This window comes from Ambystoma mexicanum, chromosome 6p (assembly GCF_040938575.1).
Source record: "Ambystoma mexicanum isolate Mex_15411 chromosome 6p, UKY_AmexF1_1, whole genome shotgun sequence".
In the NCBI taxonomy this organism is placed as follows: Eukaryota; Metazoa; Chordata; class Amphibia; order Caudata; family Ambystomatidae; genus Ambystoma; species Ambystoma mexicanum.
The window spans coordinates 1,470,673,674-1,470,696,223 of NC_090935.1; the positions used below are offsets into that span (position 1 = coordinate 1,470,673,674).

A 22,550-nucleotide genomic window follows, 5' to 3' on the forward strand; every position below is an offset into this window, starting at 1 on the left:
TTCTCTCAAGACCTTTCTGAGGAAGGCTCCTCGTCCATTTCATGTGAATCTGCTATATTTTCTAACAGTATTGCTTTGTGTTTTCAGAGATGGCAGAAATGTAGCTCTCAAGGGGCTGATGCTTCTGCTGCCAGTTCTAGAATCTTCTGTATTTCTGAACGCAAACCGTTAGTAAATAAGTGTTCCATCAAATGGAGCACAGTAATCTCAAAAGATTTATTGGAAAAACTGCACATCAAGATTAACCAGCAATTACAGGTTTGTTTGAATATTGAAATCAATCTAGAAACGTTGTTAATTTTAAGACAGTTGTGGAGGTCATCTGGATCTGCTAGGTGTGGTGCAAGCTCTACTCCAGTGTGAGCTCATGTGTGGAACTTTTGGTGTATCGAGTGCTGGAGTCCCCTGGTGCAAGTTAGTGGTTACCGTTGGAGTAGAAGAGAGATCCTGGCAGCCAGCCTGGGTGGTGGGTGCTGGTGTCTGGAGATTACATCTCGGTAGTACCCTGTGTGGTACATTATACTGGCAATAAAGCGTATGCTAACACCCACTTCCTGCTTCTGTCCTCATTGAGTCCTGTGTCACTGGGAGCCCGGAACAGTGTTAGAGATTTGCAGTTATGATGTTATGATAGGTTATTCATAACGCGCGTAATACCCAGAGGTTCCTAAGCGCAGACCTGGGGATCAAACCTGTGTTGCTCCGTGCCGTCTTGCTTTCAAGGCGAGCATGTTGCCCCTGAGCTATCCTCCCAGGTTAAATATTATCGACCAACCAGGTAATGTAAGCACAAAAGTTGATTTGATAAATCCTGTAAACTTGCCAAAACAAGTTTACTTCGGGCTTTTATACGTTTTTCCAAGATGTTTTTTGGCACATTAGTTAGTTTACGGAAGGATAATAGTACTTTCGCAGCAAGGAAAACAGCTATCAGAATTTTAGCTTGAGAGAATTGTTTCAGGTCTCTAAGGATCATGACTTCCGCACATTAAAGAAATGTGTAGCCTACAGACTGAACGTCTAGCAGGTGAACAATTTACAAGCTAATGTTCCCTCTGATAAGTGGGTGGCTCACTCTTATACATTATATCAAGACCCACAAGTGTTCACCCATCATAGGAAAATGATCACAGGCCAAAAAGGGGTGAACAAGCACAAATTCAAAGCTTTTCAGACACAGAAGTACTAGATGCACGTACATTTTTCAAATTGAATTAAAGCTCAGGGCTGGATAATGTCCCAGGGGATCTTTTTAAACAAATTCTCAATTTGTGAGCCCCATTATTCAGTAATATGTTTAATGTTATGACTACTAAAAGCATCCATCCTCTCTCTTGGCAAAAAGCAGCAATGTTGCTTTGTTTTAAATGGGGGAAAGAGTAGTCCGAAATTGCTACAAGACCCAGAATGCTGCTGGACTCAATGTTTAAAATGTTTGAAAGCCTGGGTTACTGCGAATAATCTGATGGCAAACTTTCAATTCGGTCTTGTGAGGGCCTTGGGGCCGGTTACCACATGTTAATTTCAGATCTTGTAATATCCAAATCTGTCTATAGTATGAAAGAACCAGTGTATACAGCATTTAGATTTGAGGGCTGCCTTTGGTGCCGTTAAAAGCTATCCAGTAACATTACCCCTCACACAAATGGTCGCCATACATATAGTCAACGGGAAAAGGCAGTGGCGACATTATGTATGGTGACCATTTGTAAGGGGAATTTTTTTTTCAAAACAAAGGTTGCGGGGGTGTTCACAGAAATTGATTGAATATTTAGGAGGGGCTGCAATCATTACATTGATTCCTCAAGATCCTGCAATCTACACAATACAGGATTCCCAAAATGGAGTTAAACAAATTGAAAGGAGAGATCTAGAAATCATTTTGGTGCATGATAGCCCCTAGGGTGGAGGCACTAATATAGCCTTGAAGGGCGAATGCTGGTTTCCAAGACTTGGAAAATACTACTGGGAAATACAGATGGTTGTAGCTTATAAGCGGGCACACTTAGATCGTAATAACCGTGCAATCTAAATGGGAAGGGGTAATAAATCCAGGATCATGTTCCCTATGGCAGGTATAAGTTATGCAGACTCCCGTCTGTCAGTGCTTTGCTGATGAAGACTTGATGGCAGTTAACAAATAAAATGGGTTTGAAAGATAGGGTCACTTTAGTGGGTCCGCTGCGGGGCAACACATCACTGTCAGAAATTAGGATAATTCCTGCGTCAACAGTTGGTTAGCCTCCAGGGGTTCAGACCCTAAGGCAACGTCATCAAATGTGGGCATAGAACATTTCTTACAGAGTTACAGGAAGAGTTTGGTTTTGGACCAAGGGAGATTTTATCAATACATACACCTCAGGGATGCCCTAAATGCTCAGCTGAAAGGGGATTATAGACTCCCAGAATCCTCTCTATTGGAGTGAAATGGGGTGGGAAGTCAGATGTTGAGCAAATCAATCGCCCCTGTATAAGGTAACTGTTAATAATACTGGCAGACCACTTACTATACTGAAGACCAGGTGGGAGGCAGACCTGAGGCAATTAGGATAGGGCTTTGTATACATCCAGAGAGTTTGCAATAAGCGCAAGATCCAATTTCAAACCTACATTGGCTCTACTATTCCCTCATGGCACTGAACAGGATTAGTGGAAGGGAAAATGCCCTGTGACCCAAATGCATATTTGTTATAGGCACTTTCCTCCATAGACCTGGTCCTGTCCCCAACTTCAGCATCACAGGAGGGCTATTTCTGCAGAGATTAATATGGTGTTGGAATGGCAGCTTGACCCACATCGTGCATTGGCCAGCCTTGCATGTGGTGTGAGAAATGGATCATTGCAATGGCCTTATTAACAGCCAAAAGAGAGATTGATAGGAAGTGGTGGCCTCCAGACCTGCGTACGGTGGGGGAATGGACCGAACAGAAGTATGGCAAATGAGAAATGAGTCTACAAGGAAAGGGAAGCCCAATGAAACATTGACAGGTTTAGGGAAAATCTCTAAATGCAATCTAATTCTCAGCTCATGCTGGGTGGACATAAGGCCATTTGATGTAGAGATGGTTTTCCAATTTAACAGATGTTTGTGACTGTGGGACTTAAAAGTGTGAAGTATAAGGGGGTGGGTGGAGATAAAGGGAAAAGTGAGAGGGTTATTGTTTTATGGTTGCCATTTTGAGCAATGTTAAATGCCAATAAAATGTGTTTGATAAAAAGGTAATGCTGGTATTGATCAACTTGAGTCCTTCTCTCAAAAGGCACAGCACTGTAGTGTATTTAGCAATACCTGAAAAGCGTCCTGAAATTGTTTGTCTTGCTTTCATGTCAACCCTATGCATGTCATTCTGACCCATTTCACATTTTGCTTTAGAATGGCCTTCCCTCCCCAGAAAGACCCTATGTATTTAATGGTGACTTTGTGGACAGGGGAAAACAATCCATTGAGATTTTGCTGATCCTGTTTGCTTTCCTGCTGGTGTACCCCACAGAGGTTCATTTAAACCGAGGAAACCACGAAGACTACATGGTCAACTTACGGTATGGCAAATGGAGCAGAACAATTTAAACTTGAAATTGTTGAGCACTAGGATTTCAGTAGTGAAACATCATTTTTATTTGTTTTTACATTTGTATTTTTTTAACAATAGGTATGGGTTCACTAAGGAAGTTATGAAAAAGTACACGGTAAGTTATAGTAGCTTGGGTATCTAAAATGTGCACCCTATATTGCAATGCAAAGAAAACAAAAGTACCTCAGGGTTCATATTTTAAATACTTGATAGACACAGCACATAGAAAATAAGCAGTGTACTGTACTGAAAATCAGTGACAGGACTAGGGAAGGGGCTGAGGATATCACCGCCCCCACTTCTGTTCCTTTTATATCCTGATGGCCCTCCCACCACCTGCAAATTTGCCATAAAAATCTGCCTTTTCCACAAATCCTTAGCAGGTTTGCTCAACTCTGGTCTACCTACATGCCACTGGTGAAGCATGAGCTGGACTCCTTTGCAGGGCATTTCAAAGCCAATCCGGATTTTAAGAATGATTAGGCTGTGCCCCTATTTTTTACAGCAATGTGGCATCTAAATAAGTTAATGTAAGATCAGGGAAGAATCCTGAATTGCACAGCAGGTGCCTGTAATGATTTGTGCCACACATTGCTATCTTTGTTGGATGAAGATTATGTGACATTGACTGCAATAGGCGTGGCACAAACCAACAGGTTTGAACATGTGTTTGGCTGTCCCAACAATATTGTAGAATGACTGGAAGCGGTTGTAAATGTCATAAGCAGGAGATTGAGTGGGTACCGGCCATCTTACCAATGTACTCTCAGTATGACTTTTCAAAATGAAAAATTTGCCACAGTCTTGGCCTGGCCAAGTGCTAGCAAGACAATGATTTGCCATCAGTGTTACACTGCTTAGCAATGAGACAGCAAGTAAACTAGGATCTCTCACGCTTGTGAATTGAAATATACGTGTCAATTCAGCCCTTTATGCATCACAGTTTCACAATCTGATTGGAGGTACTATGGCATAAAGTCTGCCTCATGGAATAGGAAGCAAGTGTACATAGTACATCTGGCCTGTATGCATTTGTATGTTAAACATCTGCTGCTAAATTCTTAGAAAAACATTTTAACACAAAGCTTCCTTCCATAAGTGCATACTGAGGATGTTTTAATTTTTTTTGAAACAATTGACAATGTGTTGGCCCGTGACATAGGGGCTGATTCACAAAGGAGTTATAATAAATAATGCTGACTTACTCACGACTTAAAGCTGGAGCGGACTATATGATTCACAAAGACGTTACTGTGAGAGGCCTTTAAAGTTGTGATGAGGGGAGCAGCCATAGCAAAATCCAAGGGTCTATAAGGTGGGAATCTAGCTGATCTGCAGGAGACGGAGGAGAAACTAGAAGAGGCTTTAAGGGGCGAAGCTGATACAGCAGAGAAGTTAGAATTGATACTCAGGCTACAGCAAAAATGCACTGAATATTGGGATAGATTGTGTAACCTCAATTATAAAAAATATGTAGAGGGACAGCATGCGGGAGGTGATCAACCAGGGAGACTCTTGGCGTGGTTATATAAGAGCGAGACCCCCAGAGTCACAATCAGGACTAAAGAGAGAGAAGACGGTAGCGTTGCAGACACCAAAGAGGGAGTTAATCAAGAATTTGCAGACTATTATAAGGCATTATATGGAGACGATGGTAAGAGTAGTGTCGCTATGATGAGAGAAACGTTGGAGGACATAGGTTTGCCAAAGATAAGTGAGGAAGAGAAAGAGGAGCTAGATGTACCAATTACCTTCGAAGAACTAGGGGAGGTGGTGAGGCAGTTGCCTACTAGCAAAACCCCGGGGGCAGACGGACTCCCAACTGAATTTTATAAGGTATATATGGAAGAGGTCCTTCCCCCACTGTTAGAAATGTTAAATGAAGCGTTTGAGACAGAAAGCTTACCAGAGTCACTGAGAGAGGCAATTATAATACCGCTTCCCAAACCTAATAAGCCTGGGCACAGCTGCTGCTCCTATAGACCCTTGTCGATGCTGAATCAAGACAGCAAGATATTGACTGCTGTCTTAGCAAATAGACTGAAGAAGGTTATTGGCAAACTAATACACCCTGATCAAACGGGTTATGTCCCAAACAGAAACATCACCAATAACCATAGACGACTCCAAAGAATTATTGAGAGCGGCAGCGAAAATGATGGTGAAATGGCAATTGTGTCTTTGGACGCAATAAAGGCCTTTGATTCAGTTAAATGGCCCTGGCTGCTTGCGGCCCTGGAGGGCTACGGGTTGGGTCCTGGATATGTACTGTGAGCAAAAATATTGTATAGCGAACCACTGGCTAGAGTTAAGACAGGATCAGTGATATCGGGAAGGTGGCAGCTCAGCAGGGGCACCGGGCAGGGATGTCCGTGGTCCCCAATGCTCTACATACTGGCCCTGGAACCTCTAGCAATATACTTGAGACAACAATATGACACCATAGGCATAGAGGTGAAAGGGGAGCGACATCTGATCTCCCTATACGCAGATGACATGCTACTGTACTTGCGACACCCAGAAGAAAATCTCCATTACATTCTAGAAGTGATGGAGAGATACGCTGAGTTGTCCGGTATAGCGGTGAACCCCCAGAAGTCCAGCATGTTCCCATTAGGGGGGTACATAGGTATTCCATCAGAGCGATTACCCATATTGCAAGTACCATAGGCGGTCAGCACATTTCGGTACTTAGGGATAAACATATACCACACAGTGGAAGAGGAGCATAGGTGCAACACGGAAGTAGCCATTAAAAAAATTGAGACGTGCATGCAATTCTGGGCAAAGCTGCCCTTGGCAATGATGGGGCAGGGAGCAATGCTCAAGATGGTGGTTCTGCCAAGGCTTCTACACTACTTTGGGAATATACCGTACCTGATCCCTAAGAAGTTCTTCACCAAACTGAATAGCATGTGCAGGGATTTCTTATGGCATGGCACGCGGAATAGAGAGGCGTTCTGGAAGCTACAGAATTTCCATGACAAAGGAGGGATAACATTGCCCAACTATGAGGTGTATTATGTAGCAAGCCAGTTGCAATATGTTGCTAAATGGCTCTCTGGTGAGGAGACCTCTGAATCCAGGCTGTTTGGGCATGACTGTGCACCATTTTATTTGAAAGAGATGATGTGGGTACCCAAGGCGGAAATGATGGGGCGCCCTAAAATGATGCTACTAGGGTGGAAAATGTGGCGTAGTGCATGCCAGATGATGGAGAACCCGTCCCCATGCTCTCCACAGGTACCATTGGTTGCATTAACAGGGGCAGATTTACAGCTAAGAATGATAATCAGAAACCACTGGGAACCGGTTGAGGTAGCAACAATGGGTGACATTTGGCAGGAGGGCTCTAGCATTACTTTTGAGGGGCTGCGGGAAGAAACTGGGTTGCACGAGGGCCAATATATTACATATTGCAGAATGGTGAAGAGAATCAAGAGAACATGGCCCGAAACTGTGCTGGAAGAGGAACCAGATGCCACCATAGATATTATATACGATATAGCGGAAGGGGGCCTTGAGATATCCAGAATATATGAGATGTTGATGTTCAAAGTGGGGAAGGAGGTCACGCAGTTGAGACTAGATTGGGAAACGGAAGTTGGAGCCCCGATGGAGGACGGGATGTGGGAACGGGCGCAGGGGTATCATAAGAAGATATCAAGAAATGCGAGACTGAAACAGCTACAACTGCATATTACGCACAGGGCATATATGACACCCCAGAGGATATCGAGGTTTGAGAATGCATGACGGCAAGCATGCCCCAAGTGTGATGAGGAGAACGCAGGCATGGTGCATATGTTCTGGTCATAGAACGCTTCTGGAGTGAAGTGAAAGGGAAACTGGGAAAAAAGGGGGTCAAGATTGTAGTGGACACAGTGTGGGCCTGTCTGTTGGGGGGGTTCCCAAGATCACAGAAGCTCAAGCATGTGGGTAAACTGAAAGATCTGGCTTATGTGCTTGCAAAGAGGAGAATTGCCATGGGGTGGAAGACATGCCACAAACCAAGTGTGGAGGTGTGGTGGAGAGATTTGCAGAAATGGGCAGAAGCAGAAACCATGGTATGGCAAGAAACAAGCAATGCAGGGGGGAGGAGGAGACTGAGTCCCTGATGGCCTGGAAATCATTGATAGCCGAGCTGTTTGGGTCAATAGGGGACCCGGCAGAACCTGTAGAAGGGGAGACTGTACCACAGGATGCAGAAACAGAATGTTTCATAGACTCGTAGGAGGGGATAAGGGAAGCAGTGGCTAGAAGTTAGGAAACTATAATGAAACTGCTTATATATGTACTGCCTGTTTGGTTTGTATTGTTTGGTTGAGTTAATCAATAAAATGTTTTAAAAAATAAAAATAAAAAATAATAAAAAGACGTTTCTATGAGTTACTATGCCATACTGCTGATTTCCTTTGAGTAAATTGGACTTCCTCATAATAGCTTTCTTGTGAATCAAATAGACCACTCCAAGTTAAAGTCAAAGAGTAGGTCAGAGTAACTTCTATGCAAATAGGCCCCTATCGTTTGCTATCAATCATTTTGGATAACCAGTGTTTAAACATTTGATTTGTGATTCCAGTCTTGCCATCTTAGCCAGACTTGCTTGTCTTGGCCTCTGCAGGTATATGGGAAAAAGATCCTGAAAATGCTGCAGAGTATTTTTAGCTGGTTGCCGCTGGCCACCCTCATTGATCAGAAAGTCCTGGTTACACATGGAGGAGTCTCAGATACTACTGACCTGGATTTTCTGGCCAGGATTGAAAGACACAAGGTATGGTACAGTAAAGAGTATTTCTCTCTTTTCAGATACATGTACTTACACAGTATCCTCAGTCCGATTCAAAGAGTAAGTACTGATAAAAGCACAGAAAATCACTGATTCTATGGATGGCAGTCATGGTTGGATTTCTTCTTCATTGCATTGATTTTAAAATGAGATATTACTTGTGGGAAGTAGTAGTGTACCATCCACAAAGTGGACAATCGTAATAAGCACATTTCTCTTTGCCCACAGTTTGAATAGTTACATGCATACCTTCCTACTTCGTGGCCACTTTTGTTTGAATGTGCATGTTTGTTGGCTTTATATATGTAAGAGGACAGAAAAGAGTAAAAATAGTTAGGTATGATGGAGGAATAAGAGAATGTGCGTGTAGGTGGAAGTATTATTTTATACAAGAAGCCACTTCAAAAAACATATTCCTGATTCTAAATATGAAGATAATTTCATCATGAACCCACATTCTCACAGGATAACTCCAATTTAAATGGTATTTTCACCACGCGAGCTAGACTCTGTTGACTGTATTTCAGAAACATTCAAGATGCTGCCAATTTACAGACACTTTAGAGAGCTACGTAGGAATGCCATTGCATATATTCCGTTAAAACGAATATTGAACCTTCAGAATGCTTTGATATGTCGAATTATAGCTCTACGCAAATAAGTAAAATAAAAATATTTGGCAGCGTATAATAGAAGTAAAAAATAATACATTTTTAGGTACCTGTTAGTTCCTGATGGCTGCCCTGAGCCGGTTGTAGGTAAGACTTACTAATTTGGTGTTTCCTATACACAGAATTATTTACTCAGTTTATGGTACCTTTTCATTAAAACCTAATTTATTGTTTTCCCAGGTAGCCCACACCATGACAACCATCTGCTCCCCCTGAAAAAAATCCTGATACATATTAGAAGGGTTTGAAACATGTAGCCCTATTATAGAGGGTCCTTAATTGTCACATATGGAATACTTTTTAATTGTATTTATTAATGTGCCAATTGGTTAGTTAAAACCTTATGCATGAAAATTAAAATCAATTATCATATGGAATACACAAGTATCCACAGGACCAATGGAATGTTAGTAACACGTTCTAACATTATATTAAGTTTTCATTGCAGTGAATGGTGTTTAATTTGATTAATGCACAAGTATTGTAAACCTGGTGCATTTTAGTGTATTATAAATGTAAGGTTAGTGTCATAGGGTGTATTTGTTTTCCCCAGAAACTTTGGAAAAGAGTAGTTCACTGTGTTTGTTAATGGGTTGTTGATTGTTGTAAAATAAAGAATGAATACAGCAAGTTATTATTTAGCTTGGTGGGTAACTAAAGGTCACAGTGGGTGCGTGTTTCCAGTGTCTCAGATAAGTGATTTTACAAACATGCAGTCCAATGTTTGGAAATTGAAAACACATTGGGTTCTACAGCAATGCCGGAACATGGTCTGCAGTTATCCAAACTGATAACTGGGTCTGAGAGGGGTTAATGAAATCAATTGAATTCTCCCAATGGTGAACTAACAGACAAGATGCGCCAGGCCTCAAAACAGGAAGTAAGGTTAAGGTATCCTCTGAGCTACATGGGGCAGTTCTAAATATCAACATATGGGAGGCCGTAGTTTTTTTTTTAGCTCAGGACTCAGGTACAGCAATGTTGTAGCGGGCATAAAGGTGTGCCAGAGTAGGGCAGTATTGCCTGTGCGTACCTGTAATGTACTCATCATCCTTCATCACGAGGCGCTGCGCGAGTTTCCCTCGTGATAAAAGGATGAATGGAATGCGGTGACGCACGACGGAGTCAATGCGAGTTTCAAACGTGTAACGTTCAGTTGCTGCCCGCGGTCGGTGGGGTCTGTCCACCTTTACTTAACTCTGATTATAAATAAATAATCTCCTAACAGTACATGCCTCTTTGCCTTACCTTAACCACTTCAGTACCTCAGAGGTCTAGCACATGTCCTATATTGTGTAAACTACATGGAGCCGCTCAGGTTGTCTTGTAGCAGAGTACAGCATCAGCATTCATCAATATTCCAACGACACTTCAATTTGCCTAAAAGGGTTGTGTCAGGATGCCGCCTCCAGACGAAAAGGCTGTCTTGAGCTGGTTGAGTCTTGAATACTGTCTGCTTATTAGTGGTGTTCTTTTTTTTAACGTAATCTGCTCGTTTCATGGGACTTTAGGTTGAAAACAAGCTTTCTACAAGTTGAACTCAGCTAAAAGGGGTTAGATTAGAGAGCATGCTACCAAATGGCTATGCTTATAGAGATCAAACCATTTTTACATGCTGGCATTTTTCGATCACCTATGCTGGGTTAGTTCTCTTTCACATAAATAGTTTAATGCCATTGTAAACGTCATCGCCAAATGTTTCTTAAGAGTTCAACCATATTTTATTTTTCCTTTCTTTGTAACAGTATCTACCATTTCAAGTGAATTTATTTTCAACCTCTAATGTATTCTATTAATCCTATGCACCTTCAGAGGCTGGCATGTATTAAATATTCGCCAGTAACATGCACACAGTTCAATGGGCATCAGTAATGAGACAGATTATGGAGCTGCCAAACACTCTACTAATCAGGTGCGAACTGACGCTCTGCCAGGAGACCCCACCTACCACAAACACATGGTCATAGCCCACAAATATAGTAATCAAAATAGGACGTTACAATTGGGTCGCAACCCACGACCATAGCTATCGAAAGAGGACATTACATCTCCCCCTTCCTTAACCCAAAACCTGGGGCCTGTTAGTTAATTTCCTCTCTTCGTGAGGGGCTGCAAGCAGGTGGAGCGCCACTTGCAGGGCAATCACTGGCACTGTTGTCAGCGTCCCTGTCTTCTTCTCTGGAATCAGAGTCCAGGTCAGAGGAGTCTTCTTCTGAAGTGAGGTGGGTGCTCTCCTGGGTTTTGTCACCCTTGAAACTTAGAAAGAATGATGTGTTACGGGTGATAGTGCCTTGGGGGCTTACAGCCGTTATCATGGACCCTTGTATGTGGGTCACAGTCATCGGTTGAGGCTTGAAGGCATGGACCTCTTTGGCAGCTTGTGACTGTCGTACCAGTACTTGGTCCCCTATCTGAATGTTACATGGTTTTGCCTTTCTTCGTACAGCCGCATATTCCTACATCTTTGCTTTTGTCATCCGCCACCACAGCCGCAGTTGGAACCCGGACGAAAGGGATTTTAGTCCTTCCTTTGTTTCTGGTCCAGGCTCATTGGCCGGACGCAGGGCTGCCGGGAGTTATCTTCTCCCTCAACGCGGAAGTCGCTGCGTTTGAACCCACGCTGATTTCGCTCCAGCGCTCCTGGTTCCTTCGCTCTGCTTTGGCCCCTCTTGATCCCTCCGCTTGCCTCGGCCTCCGAAGAGGATCTTGGTGCCTGCTGGTGTCGCTCTCCTAGCGATTCTATTTTCCTGTCTTTTCTCCGTTCGCTGCCGCTCCCTTTGCGGTACACTTTCTCCCTCCTCTTCTCTCGCTGCTTTGCCGGTATTTTTTTCTGTTTTACGCTTTCTCCCCTCGCGGTCGCTGCCTCGGCAGCGTGCGTTTTTCCCTTCTCCCCCTGGCCGCTTCTCTCTCCGTAGCGGTAAGGATCTCCTGCATTCTCTTCCCTCCGCCTTTCTCCTTCTCTGGGAACTGTTTGCTTCCTTTCTCTGGGCCGTGTTCCTCGGTCCACTTAGTACCTACTGGCCACCTTTTCACTGCTGCCTGCTCCTACTTCATAGGACTGCCCCGCCTTCCAACGGAGTACTTCTCGACCCTTCAGCTACGGTCTCATCCTCGTTGGATCTTCTCTGAACTCCACCGTACCTGCAAGTTGGACTTGTATCTTCTCCGGTCTTGCCTGCTTGGATCCTCCAGACTGCAACGGTAACTCTGTAACCTCAAGGTTTTTTTTCCCCGTGTGGGTTTTTCCCTTTTTTCCAGCTTGTTCCCGGAAGAGGAGCCCCGGAACTGCTGTCCATTCAGCAGTCACTGTGGCTTCTCTCCGTGACAGGCAAGTGCTCCTAAAAAAGGAAAGAGACTACCTGAGTCGGCGGAACCTACAAGGCACAGACAACTCGGGAAGTTCAGGTGAGGAGAGTGTGGAGGTACAGGGGAGAGACGTGGTTCGACAGCACGAACAGTCATAGCTTTGCTCTCCTTGTCCTTTGTCCGTGCTGTGTCGATATAAGTGTCAGAAAGAATGCTGTTTGGGTTGTGTGGCAACGTGGTTCTTACCACTTGTTCAAACATCAAAGCTGAGGGACATGCTCCTGTTGAGCTGTGCGGTGTGTTTCTATAGTCCCTTAGTAGATTGCATATGGCCTGCATGAAAGAACCATTGGTGATGGAGCAGACTTGGAGTGTTCATTTGAGGTTCCCCATGAATCTTTCTACCATTCCATTGGCCTGTGGCCACATAGGCATAATCTTGCGGTGTTGAAAGCCGAGATTTTCTGCAAAACATGGCAAAGTCATGTCCACTGAAAGGTGGACCAATGTCTCATTTTACTTTGTTTGGAATTCCACAGTCCGCGAATTTCTTGCATAGAGCCGGTATGATGGCCTGAGCACTGGTGGAGTGAATTAGATGTACCTCTGGGAATCTGGACATTTTGTCGAAGATTACCAACACATACTTGCCGTTGGCTAGTGGACCTAACATATCGACAGCCACTTCGTCCGATACCTGCGCTGGCATTGATGACACTAAGTGGCTGTGGGAAGGTGCGTGGAGCGACTGACTTGCATGCAATGCATTTGCCTAGTAGCTGTTCTACTTTCTCGTCCATCTGGGGAAACCATACCTTGGTTCTAAGTTGTCGTTTCCTCGACACAACTCCCATGTGTACCGAGTGTGCTAGTGCGAGCACTTCTTCTTGCAGAACTGCCGGAATGACGATTGTTTTCTTTCAGGAGGAACCCTTCCGGGGACATGGATAGGGTGTGTCTGATTAGTTTGAATGTGTGAAAGTGTCTTTCTTCCTCTGGTGACATGGGTTGTCCATGATTGTCTTTGACGTGCCACCGATCTGATCGCAGATATTCCTGTATTCAGAGGAGAAGGTGATCCTTCTTCAGGGGTTCTGCTAGTTGATCACTGGTGATTGATTTGGGGTGTGTGTTGGTTATTAAGTAATGTTTGTATTGACTCGCTTTGATGGACTGATGCTCATCATGAGCTGGGAGCGGATGTCTCAACAGGAAGTCTGCCGGATTGTTGTCTTTGCCTATGTGGTGTACAATTTTGAAAGAGTATACTTGGAGCCTGAGTCCCCATCTTGCGATGCGCGGTAGCATTTTAGCTGTTGGTTTGCCATACATTTTGGTAAGAGCCTGGTGATCAGTGATAATGGTGAATGGGCGTCCATAGAGAAACAGATGGTAGTGTTCACATGGCCATACAACCTGTAAAAGCTCTCTTTCTCCGGTTGTGAGTATGCGCATTCGGTTGCTGAGAGGCTGCGGCTTGAGTATGCTACGATGTGCCTCAGGGACATAGGAGAGGCTCCAGGTGGTGTCTCTGGTAATATTGCCCGTAAACCAGGTGTAACGCTCACCTGATTCCCGTAGAGGCGCCGGTCTTGACTGGGCGTATACCGTATCTTCAAAGGTGATGTGTAACACATGGCTGGCTCTTTGGGCTGGACCTCTGTGCACTGTATGTCTGACTCGAAGGGTAAGATGTCTGCAGATAGAAAATATGGGATTAAGGAACTGGGTTATTGAATGTCTCTCTCTTCTTCCCTTTCTCTTCTCCTGTAGAACCCCAAAGGTTAACGCTCTCACCTTAGGTAAGTGAACGCCGTGCTCTCCATCTGCCTCGGGGCAGGGTGCTGTAACCAGTTTCTTCACTGGATAAGGGGAGCAGGCCTCTTGACTTCAGAGGACTGCTGTCCGTCGTTTCCTCACGAACGGTAAATTTCGAGTAATTCTAATGTCTTTAAAGTCTTTAGTAATGATGTTTCTTGTTTTGCAGGGTTCCGGAGATGGCGGATGACGGGCTGAAGTGAGTTGAAGATGGAGCCCGTGTGATGAATAGAAGCGCCTGGAAGCACGTAAGTAAGCGCTTGTTGCCTGCTTCACGATGCGCTCTAACTGTCTTTTTATTTTGCAGGTACAAGTTCGGAGCGGCTGCAGGGTGCCGGAATACCCACTGGGTTAGATGTGGAAAGGAGTAATGGCACGTGAGTATTAAAGTTCCCCAATGTCTTTAAACGCACCTTGTTTTGTCTTTCAGATGTGGGATGCAGCGCCGAAGGCCTCCGGAGCGTGCGAAGAGTTGGTAAGCTTTTGTCTTTCAGATGCCGGAATGCAGTGTGAAGACCTCCGGAGCGCACGAAGAGTAGGTAAGCCTTTGTCTTTCAGATGCCGGAATGCAGCGCGAGGCGTTGGTGACAGCCGATGGACCAGGTAAGTGAAGAGCTGTCACTGAAGACCGTAATGCTAACCTGTTCTTTCTTGTCTTTATAGGTGTTGCTGAAGACTGGATTCAGGATGGTCAGCCTTTTTCCTTAGGCCCAAGATCAGATGCAGAAGACACGATGAGCGTTCTGCTGCAGAGGATGCAGAATAACGCAAAGCAAGATTCATCCATCGGGTGTGGTTTAAATAGCCTCCTGTAGTGCTTAGGTTGCTCCTTCCACAGCCACGCCTAGGTAAGAAAAGAGTTCCTGCTTTCCAGAAGAGTTCCAGTGTTCTGAATCTAGGGAGTGGCTCCTGCCCTACCCAACAGGAAAAGTAGTTCCAAACAGAAGAGGATCAGAGGCTCAACTGGCAGGCAAGTAAGCAGCATGGTCTGCTGCAGGTAAGTCCACCCAAGCATTATGAGCCCGGCGCTTCCAGCGCTGGGACTGGGCATATTTATGAGCCTGGTGCCACTGGCGCCAGGACTGGGTCCAAAAGGTCCCAATTGGGACTGGTTGGCACTCGGAACCTGGGTTATGGATCTGCTTCCAAGGGAGTTGGGAAAACCCTGACCTTTTGGAAGCAGAGATCATGACACCAGGCTGGCATCCACTGTCAGCTCCGTGTTGAGGTCTGGGCCATAGTATGCCATGCAGGAGGCTGATGAGATGTGTTTCATGAGACCAGTAGAATTCTTGATTTTTCCTTGTGAGTAGTCGAAGGGGGGTGCTCACTGATGCAAAGTCTTAGATGTATTGCGTACAATAGCTCGCCATGGCCAGAATTTTTAATTGGCTTACTTCCTGGCCTAGGATGTCTCTCTCCTGACTTAGGGTGCCCCTCTGTTCAGCCAGGTCATCCCTTTGTTGCCTGATGATATTGAATTTCTGGCGCTCTTCATGAAATTCCGTTTGAGAGTGGAGGTCTCTCAAGATTAACTTATTATTTTCCTCTTTCAATTCATCTATCTGATTTTACAACATGGTTATTTGTCCTGAGCAGACCCTGTTATAGGTTAATTGTTGAGTCAGCTTCTGTTGACTCTCTTCTAGAGAGACCACCTTCTCCTGACACTCTATTTTTTGCTGCTTCTAGTTGGCTCTTTTGTAATGTTTGTTCCGCTAAACTTAAATCAATCTGGATTTTATTTAACAGTTCAGATTGATTCTGCGCTAAAATTTCATTTTCCTCCTGCCTTCCCCGCATAACTCCCGTGTGGAGATACAGGTAGGCTGTGATTCTGGCAATTTTGCTTTGCTCCTCTTTAGTTTTTGGGGCCATATACAGCTTGCTCACAGCTTGGTGTAATAGGCCACCGTCTTGCCATGTATCCAGGTCTATGGCGGTGACCTGTTGGGTTTTTCTTGTAGCCAGACTTTTTCATCCTGTTCTGGCCACTCACCTCTGACAAATAGCTTGTGCAGAAGGTGCTCCCTAGCCATATTGATCTCTACTGGAACAGCCATTTTGGAAATGTTCTTTATTTATTGATTATTTCGGGGTTGATTTAATTTTACTTTTATAGACAGGCCTGGTGCTTACAGTATTTGTTTTGGGTGGCACTTTGTTCAGTGTAACACAGTATTCACACCACACAAAGTATTACTAACCAGCAGCTTAGTCTGCTGTGTTAGACTGTCACGGGTGGCAACCAAACTCAATCCCGGACTCGAGACCCCAAATTTGTTAAGTATTTCAATAAGGCGACGCACACCTTAGTCTCGGCCTAGTATGCAGTGCGCAACTGAAATACTTATGTTTTTAGATTAGATTCAATATTGAGATGGTACACCACTCATATCACACACCCTGTTCAAATACCCTAGGTCACAATGGACCGTGAACCAGGCTGGTTGATAAAATTTAATATTTATTTTAAAATAAAAGGAAATCATACAATTTTTAATATGGGGCAGCAATCACCATTGGGGTGATCAGAACAATAGGAATGTAAGCAATGCACTTAATTTAACCTTCTATTGACACATCTACAAAACATCAGGGAATAGGAGCACTTTTTGATTTTAGGAAACATAGCACTGAAATTTCCCCCTGCAAGGTTCCCTCAATCCACAAATAATCAATTCTATGTGGATAAACAGAAGCAGCAGGTAATCAGGAATGACAAACAGGAAACCGAATTAAAATCCGACCTTCCCTCCCCAAACGAGAGAGAAAAATGGATTTTAAACCCTGGCAATGCTAAAAATGACACTGGGAAATGGATGAATAGAATTATGAATGTATGCAAAAACCTTGAAACAAATACTGTTCTTCACTAAAGCAACAATGTAAAGGTACTAACAATCACAAGCAATGGATTAGCACGAGCATACAGTTCGTATATGAGTAGCAGGTTTGAAAAAATGTTTGCAGCAAATGACACGTTGGAAAATTATCAAAGTTTGCAATTCCCGCCTGAAATTACCAAAACGGTTTTTAAGAAAAAACAGGTGAAATATTGTAAATCGCAATGCGGTTGTGGTGTTGGGGTGTAGCTATATATCATAGGTACACTATGGAAGTGAAGTTAAGTCTCTAGCTGGTAAATTGAGTGAGTTATGCGAGATCTAGAAAGGTGCGTTTTGAGTAAAATGGAGCGGTGAAAAAGGAAAGGAAATCAGTTTTGACAAGAACAGTTTTACTCTACACTAGAGCATTCAGGCTAGTCTACAAAGAGGGACACAGTAAGCTCCATAGTTGATTCGCAAATTTAACCCTAGCTCCCCAGCGCCCGCCCTGGCGGAACCAGTCCGATCACTCGAAAGAGGATTAATAGTTTAGGATTTACACAAGGCAGAATTACTTCAGAGATGGCACTAGCACTAGAAATTAAACACAGGGTTTCAAGAATAATTCTGACAATATTACAAGTTATCAGGATAAGTATAGGATGACTTAGAGAGGGGAACTAAGGACAAAGTATACTATGGTTTTCTATGGTTCCTATTGATACTTACAGTCCAATTTTTAGTTTGGATTTTGGACAGTCAGCGGTTCTGGTCACCACACGGATCTGGTCTAACAAAGGACAGCCAGACAAAATCAGTGGGACAGGATCAGCTGGGCAGGGACTGGTTACCGGGTAGCATTACTGGACTGGCAATTCTGGCCACTGGATAATATAGGTCATCAGGGTAGCAGCATGGCAACAGCATGCAGTGAGTGTAAGCAAGCCAAGCTGGATCAGGATGCCAAAGGTACCATAGTTTTCCCCTTGGTAATGGGAAATTTAGTGGTTTTCAGAATTTAAGACCTTGCTGGAGCAGGATCAGCAATGCTTGGCCTTGTAGTTTGGATCTGGAGTCGGGATAGATGGAACAGGACGGTGGCACAGGAAAATCAGGAAGAGTGTGTGTGTAGAGTCTTGTCAGGGACCCTTATTTATAGTGCAAAATGACATCATCAAGGTAGAGGCTGGGCAGGGTTAACTATGCTTGCCCCTAAACTGCTTGGATTGGGCAGGGGTGCTAGTCTCCGCCTTGCTCTCAACTGGTTGGATTTCCAAGGGAATGATATCAGGTTTATGAGGTGAGTTTTACAATATCCAGAAACTCCCACATTTACTTTACTTAAAATCTGATTTTGCCAAAAACATACATTTCCACAATTGCAATCTCTTGGCAAATTATACACACATGTTACATATTATGTGCAGCACAGATCAGTCCAATCCTCAGGTCTGTGGGACCTTGTTTCTCCCTTCTGATACATTTTGGTAATTTTAAAAATAAACGATTTGGCCTAATCCACAATTTTACACACAGATGCAAATTATCCCCAGGGATGTATGTACAAAATGTTATGTTTGCAACATTAATACTTCCCTTGGAATCTGTCATATTTTGTAACTTCTGTTGCCCATGCGGCCAAGTCTTACAAGAAAGCCCATATAAATATATAGATTAGAAACTGCAAACTTTTTTTTTTTTTTTATTGGTTTGGTTAAACCTTTAAAAGCAGAACGTCAAGAACAAACAAAAGAATAATACATTTTTCCCTTTATACACATTTCAGTCATCTAATCTTCTGTCCACGGATAAGTACAGTAAATGGCATGTCTTATTACCACACAAGCAATGATTTTAAACACACTCTTTGGCTGATCTCTGAGTTTACTTTCTCAGCGTCTAAACGTTCTTTTAGAACTCGGAGAAACACAACCAATGCAAATATCACTGATCTATTTGACCCATCAAACAGTGCACTCCACCAGCCTTCAACAGTCAAGGTTTGGTGTTTGCTGATGATTGGGCCGAAGATATTTTTCCTGTGCTGAAGAAACACGGGGGGCAAGACATTGTCAGATGTTTCAGAGTCTCCTTATTTGCTCTACAAAATCAACATGTTAGATTCAAGTCGGCGAACTGGGACCAGGTGCTTAAGCGTTCCTTAGTTGCCTGCGCATTAAGCCTAAAGTGCATATATAGGGCTCTCGTGTGTTGGTCTGGGAAGCAAGTTAAGTAGGCTTGAAGCTGGCCGTATGCTCTAGCTTCTCCAGGGACCTGGTTCATCATTTTCAATTTAGATCTTAAATTGCATGTGTTAATCCAGTCTGCTCTCCATAATTTCTTCTTGGCCAACTCTGGATTTTCCTTCAAAGGTTGTATAGTGATGTCGTATTTTCCCAGGACATTCGAGACATAGTACGCTCCATTTAGAAAGGATTGTGTGTACTTCCTCCATGTCCGGTTTGTGCAGTATTTGAACTTGAGGCACAGGAACCTTTTGCATCATTTTTCTAAACAGGCTCAGGAGATTCCAAGGGACTCTGGCTTGTATTGAGATGTACCCAGTTCAAACCTTATGCAGGCCGTTGATGTACCCTTGGGCAGATGTAACACTCTTGTCCAAAAGATATTTTCGAGAGAGTTCCACAAGTGATATGCACATCCAAATGCATTTTGACCACCAGAAATAAGTGCCGGGGCAACTTTTTGTTGGAAAAAAGGTAACAGTTGGCTTTAATGAGAATTTACCATATTTTTTATTGATCAATATAGCTTGGCATGCCAACTGGCGACATTTACTCTTAGTCACCTCGGCCCATGGCGCATCGTTTCTGCTTGCACTGATCCTCATGCCTAGGTAAGTGGGTTTTTTTACAATCTTAATTGGTTTGCGAGAAACCAATTACATTTTTTTCTGTTCCCACTATTTCCTGACAGTTTTTAAAGATCAGGATTACACTTTTTCCTTTATTTATGTTAAGCCTGTTAGATGTTATGTAGGTTTTGAGGATAGTGAGCTTCCGCTGGAGACCTATAGGTGTCAAATCCATTAGGATAAGGTGATCCGCATAGGCAAGATAATCAATACGGGAGCCATGAATTTTGGGTGGAAAAGTGGCTGCACCGTTGAAACCCACATTGATGTCAGATATGAACAGGTTGAAAATAATCGCTGCCAAAGGGCAGCTTTGTTTGACGCCTTTATGTGTATTAATTGGAGCAGAAAGCGTGCCTTTAGAGTCAAGTCTGATCTTTATTGAAGTGTTGGAATGTAACTCTCGGATAGCAGCCAACAGACTAGGAGGACAGTTCCACACACTTAGTTTTTTCCGCATCAGCTCTCTATTTATGCTATCAAAGGCATAAGAGCGGTCTATTAGGGCTAAGTAGACCTTGGTGTTGGATCTGTGTGCCTCCATCTTCAACAGGTTCACCAGTAACAGGTTCACTCAGCATCCAACCCCTTTTACGCACCCTGCTTGTCTTGGATCTACGTGATTCGTTTCCGCAGACCATTTTGAAAGTTTCTGTTGGAGAAGGGTAGCATAGATTTTTCCCAGCACATCAAGCAATGCTATTGGTCTGTAATTCTTTGGATTTGTTTTGTCTCCTTTTGTAAAGATTGGTACAATCACAGCACTCTTTCACGATTTTTGGGGTGGTACAACACTTGACTATTCTGTTAAACAAGATGACACAAAAGTCTGCCCATCGGTCCGGGTAACGCTTGATGGTATAGTTCGTTAACCCGTCCGGGCCTGGTGCTCTGGAGTCGTGCACATTATTAATGACTTGTGGGATGTCCTCACTTTCAAACACTAGGTCCAAATGTGTCAGAACTTGGGCTTCCCACACCTTAGTTGCTTCATCTTTACAGAAGAGGTTAGTATAAAACAACACCCACTCTGCTTCCGAAACCAGATTTGCCTGTAAGGCAGGTTGCGGGGCTAAGGTATGGTTTATCAACCTCCAAAAGTCGGCAGAGTTTTTATTTGCCATTTTGGACAACATGAGCTCCGAGTCGTTTTGTAACATAATAGCCTTGTGCAACTTGAGCCAGTTCTAATATGTTTGTTTGATTATTCTTTTGCATTCACGTGTATTGACATTAGTCGTTCCTTGCAGGTTTCTTAGCTCGCGCCACAGAATTCTTTTCCGTTGCAGTATCGCCAAGTCGAATTTGTGTTTTGGGGCGAAATCAGCATGTTTTAAGTTGCGTTTACGTTCCTCGAACTGTGTCAGCACATGTTGATATTCCAATAGCCTCGGTTTCAACTGAAATTCAGATGTAATGTAAGTTACATGATCGTCTTGTAAGTGTAGACGAATCCTGCAGGATCCGGTTCTCACCACATGTGGCCAAGAAGCTTGTTCGCGTTGAATGTCGTAGATGAAACTTAGTTTCACCATATCGTGGTCACTGTGAGTCATTTTAGTGACTTCTCGGCGAGTTGTCCTTGTGTGGATGTTTTCTGACACAAAAACATAGTCGAGAATCGAGCTTTGTGCAAGTCTTCTCCAAGTTGGCTGAGCTGGAATGTCGCCGGCCGTGTGTCCATTTAGCATCGTTAACCCACGAAGGTCCATTTCTAGGCACCATTGGTTTGTTATCTGCGCTTGTTGGCTGTTATTTTTCATTTTGCCACTGGATGGATCTTTGTGTGTGATGCAGTCGATGTTTAGGTCTCCGCATATAATTAAGTCTGTTGGATTTTCTCTTTCGATTACATCATCAATCACAACTGATACTTGGTCAATAAAGGCCACGCAGCCAGTTGCCAAGTAATTCCAGTATAAGTTGATGATATATATCCATGGTACTTGAGACTTTTCTTTTTGCGAAGAACTGACAACGGACACTTGAATGAATGGTGATATAATGAAGGCTCTCTCGATCCTAAAGCCAGAAACTTTCTTTACCGCCAACAGAAGGCCCTCCATTGATCTTCCCTTTGGCTGTTTTATGACAGGATTAGTCACTATTTCGAATCCTTCTTTGATCAGAGTTTCAGTTAACCAGGTTTCTTGTAAGCAAAGCAAATCAAGATCTTCAGCCCAACGGTCAAAAATAGGTGCATGAACCCCCTTGTGTTCCAGGATCGCATGGTACATCCTCGGGGCCCCTCTTGAGCCTGGTGTTACTTGTCCTGTTCCATATTTAATGTCCCTGCAAGCCAGGACCAATCGTTTGCCTTGTTTGCCAGGTTAGCGACCAACTCAACTCCGTCTAAGTTTGGAATTGCTCTTTCTGCACCTTGGATTGTTATCCTTATAAGTTCGTCCATCTGTAAATTGGCCGGCGGTTCAATATCTGGAAGATTTGAGCTCAGTGGGGCAGATGAGCTTGCTTCATTTGAGTCCTCGGTCTAACACACTGAATGTGTCGTTTTCTAGAAGTCTAGACGATGAGCAGTCAGCCACTTTGGAGATGTCAAACCCCAATGACATCAACACCGGTCCAGCTTCAAGCAGGGTGTGCGCAATGAGTTTGGACTTCAAGTTCAATATCACAGCGTAATTTTTTCTTTCGTTGACAAATTCAATGATTTTCAAGTCCTCAGATTCA

General features: G+C 43.6%; 1 protein-coding gene across 10 annotated transcripts in view; it reads left to right on the top strand.

Moving 5' to 3' along the window:
* The window catches only part of PPEF2 (protein phosphatase with EF-hand domain 2), a 703,213-nt gene that overhangs the window by 417,957 nt on the left and 262,706 nt on the right, over positions 1-22,550 (top strand). For 9 of the 10 annotated variants that reach the window (XM_069626300.1, XM_069626302.1, XM_069626304.1 and 6 more), the window contains 3 exons: positions 3,374-3,540; positions 3,651-3,687; positions 8,197-8,346. The exons of the other annotated variant lie outside the window; for it this stretch is intronic. In XM_069626300.1, the coding sequence (XP_069482401.1) occupies positions 3,374-3,540; positions 3,651-3,687; positions 8,197-8,346 (354 nt within the window). The remainder of the gene's footprint in view (positions 1-3,373; positions 3,541-3,650; positions 3,688-8,196; positions 8,347-22,550) is intronic. 10 annotated transcript variants of the gene reach the window in all.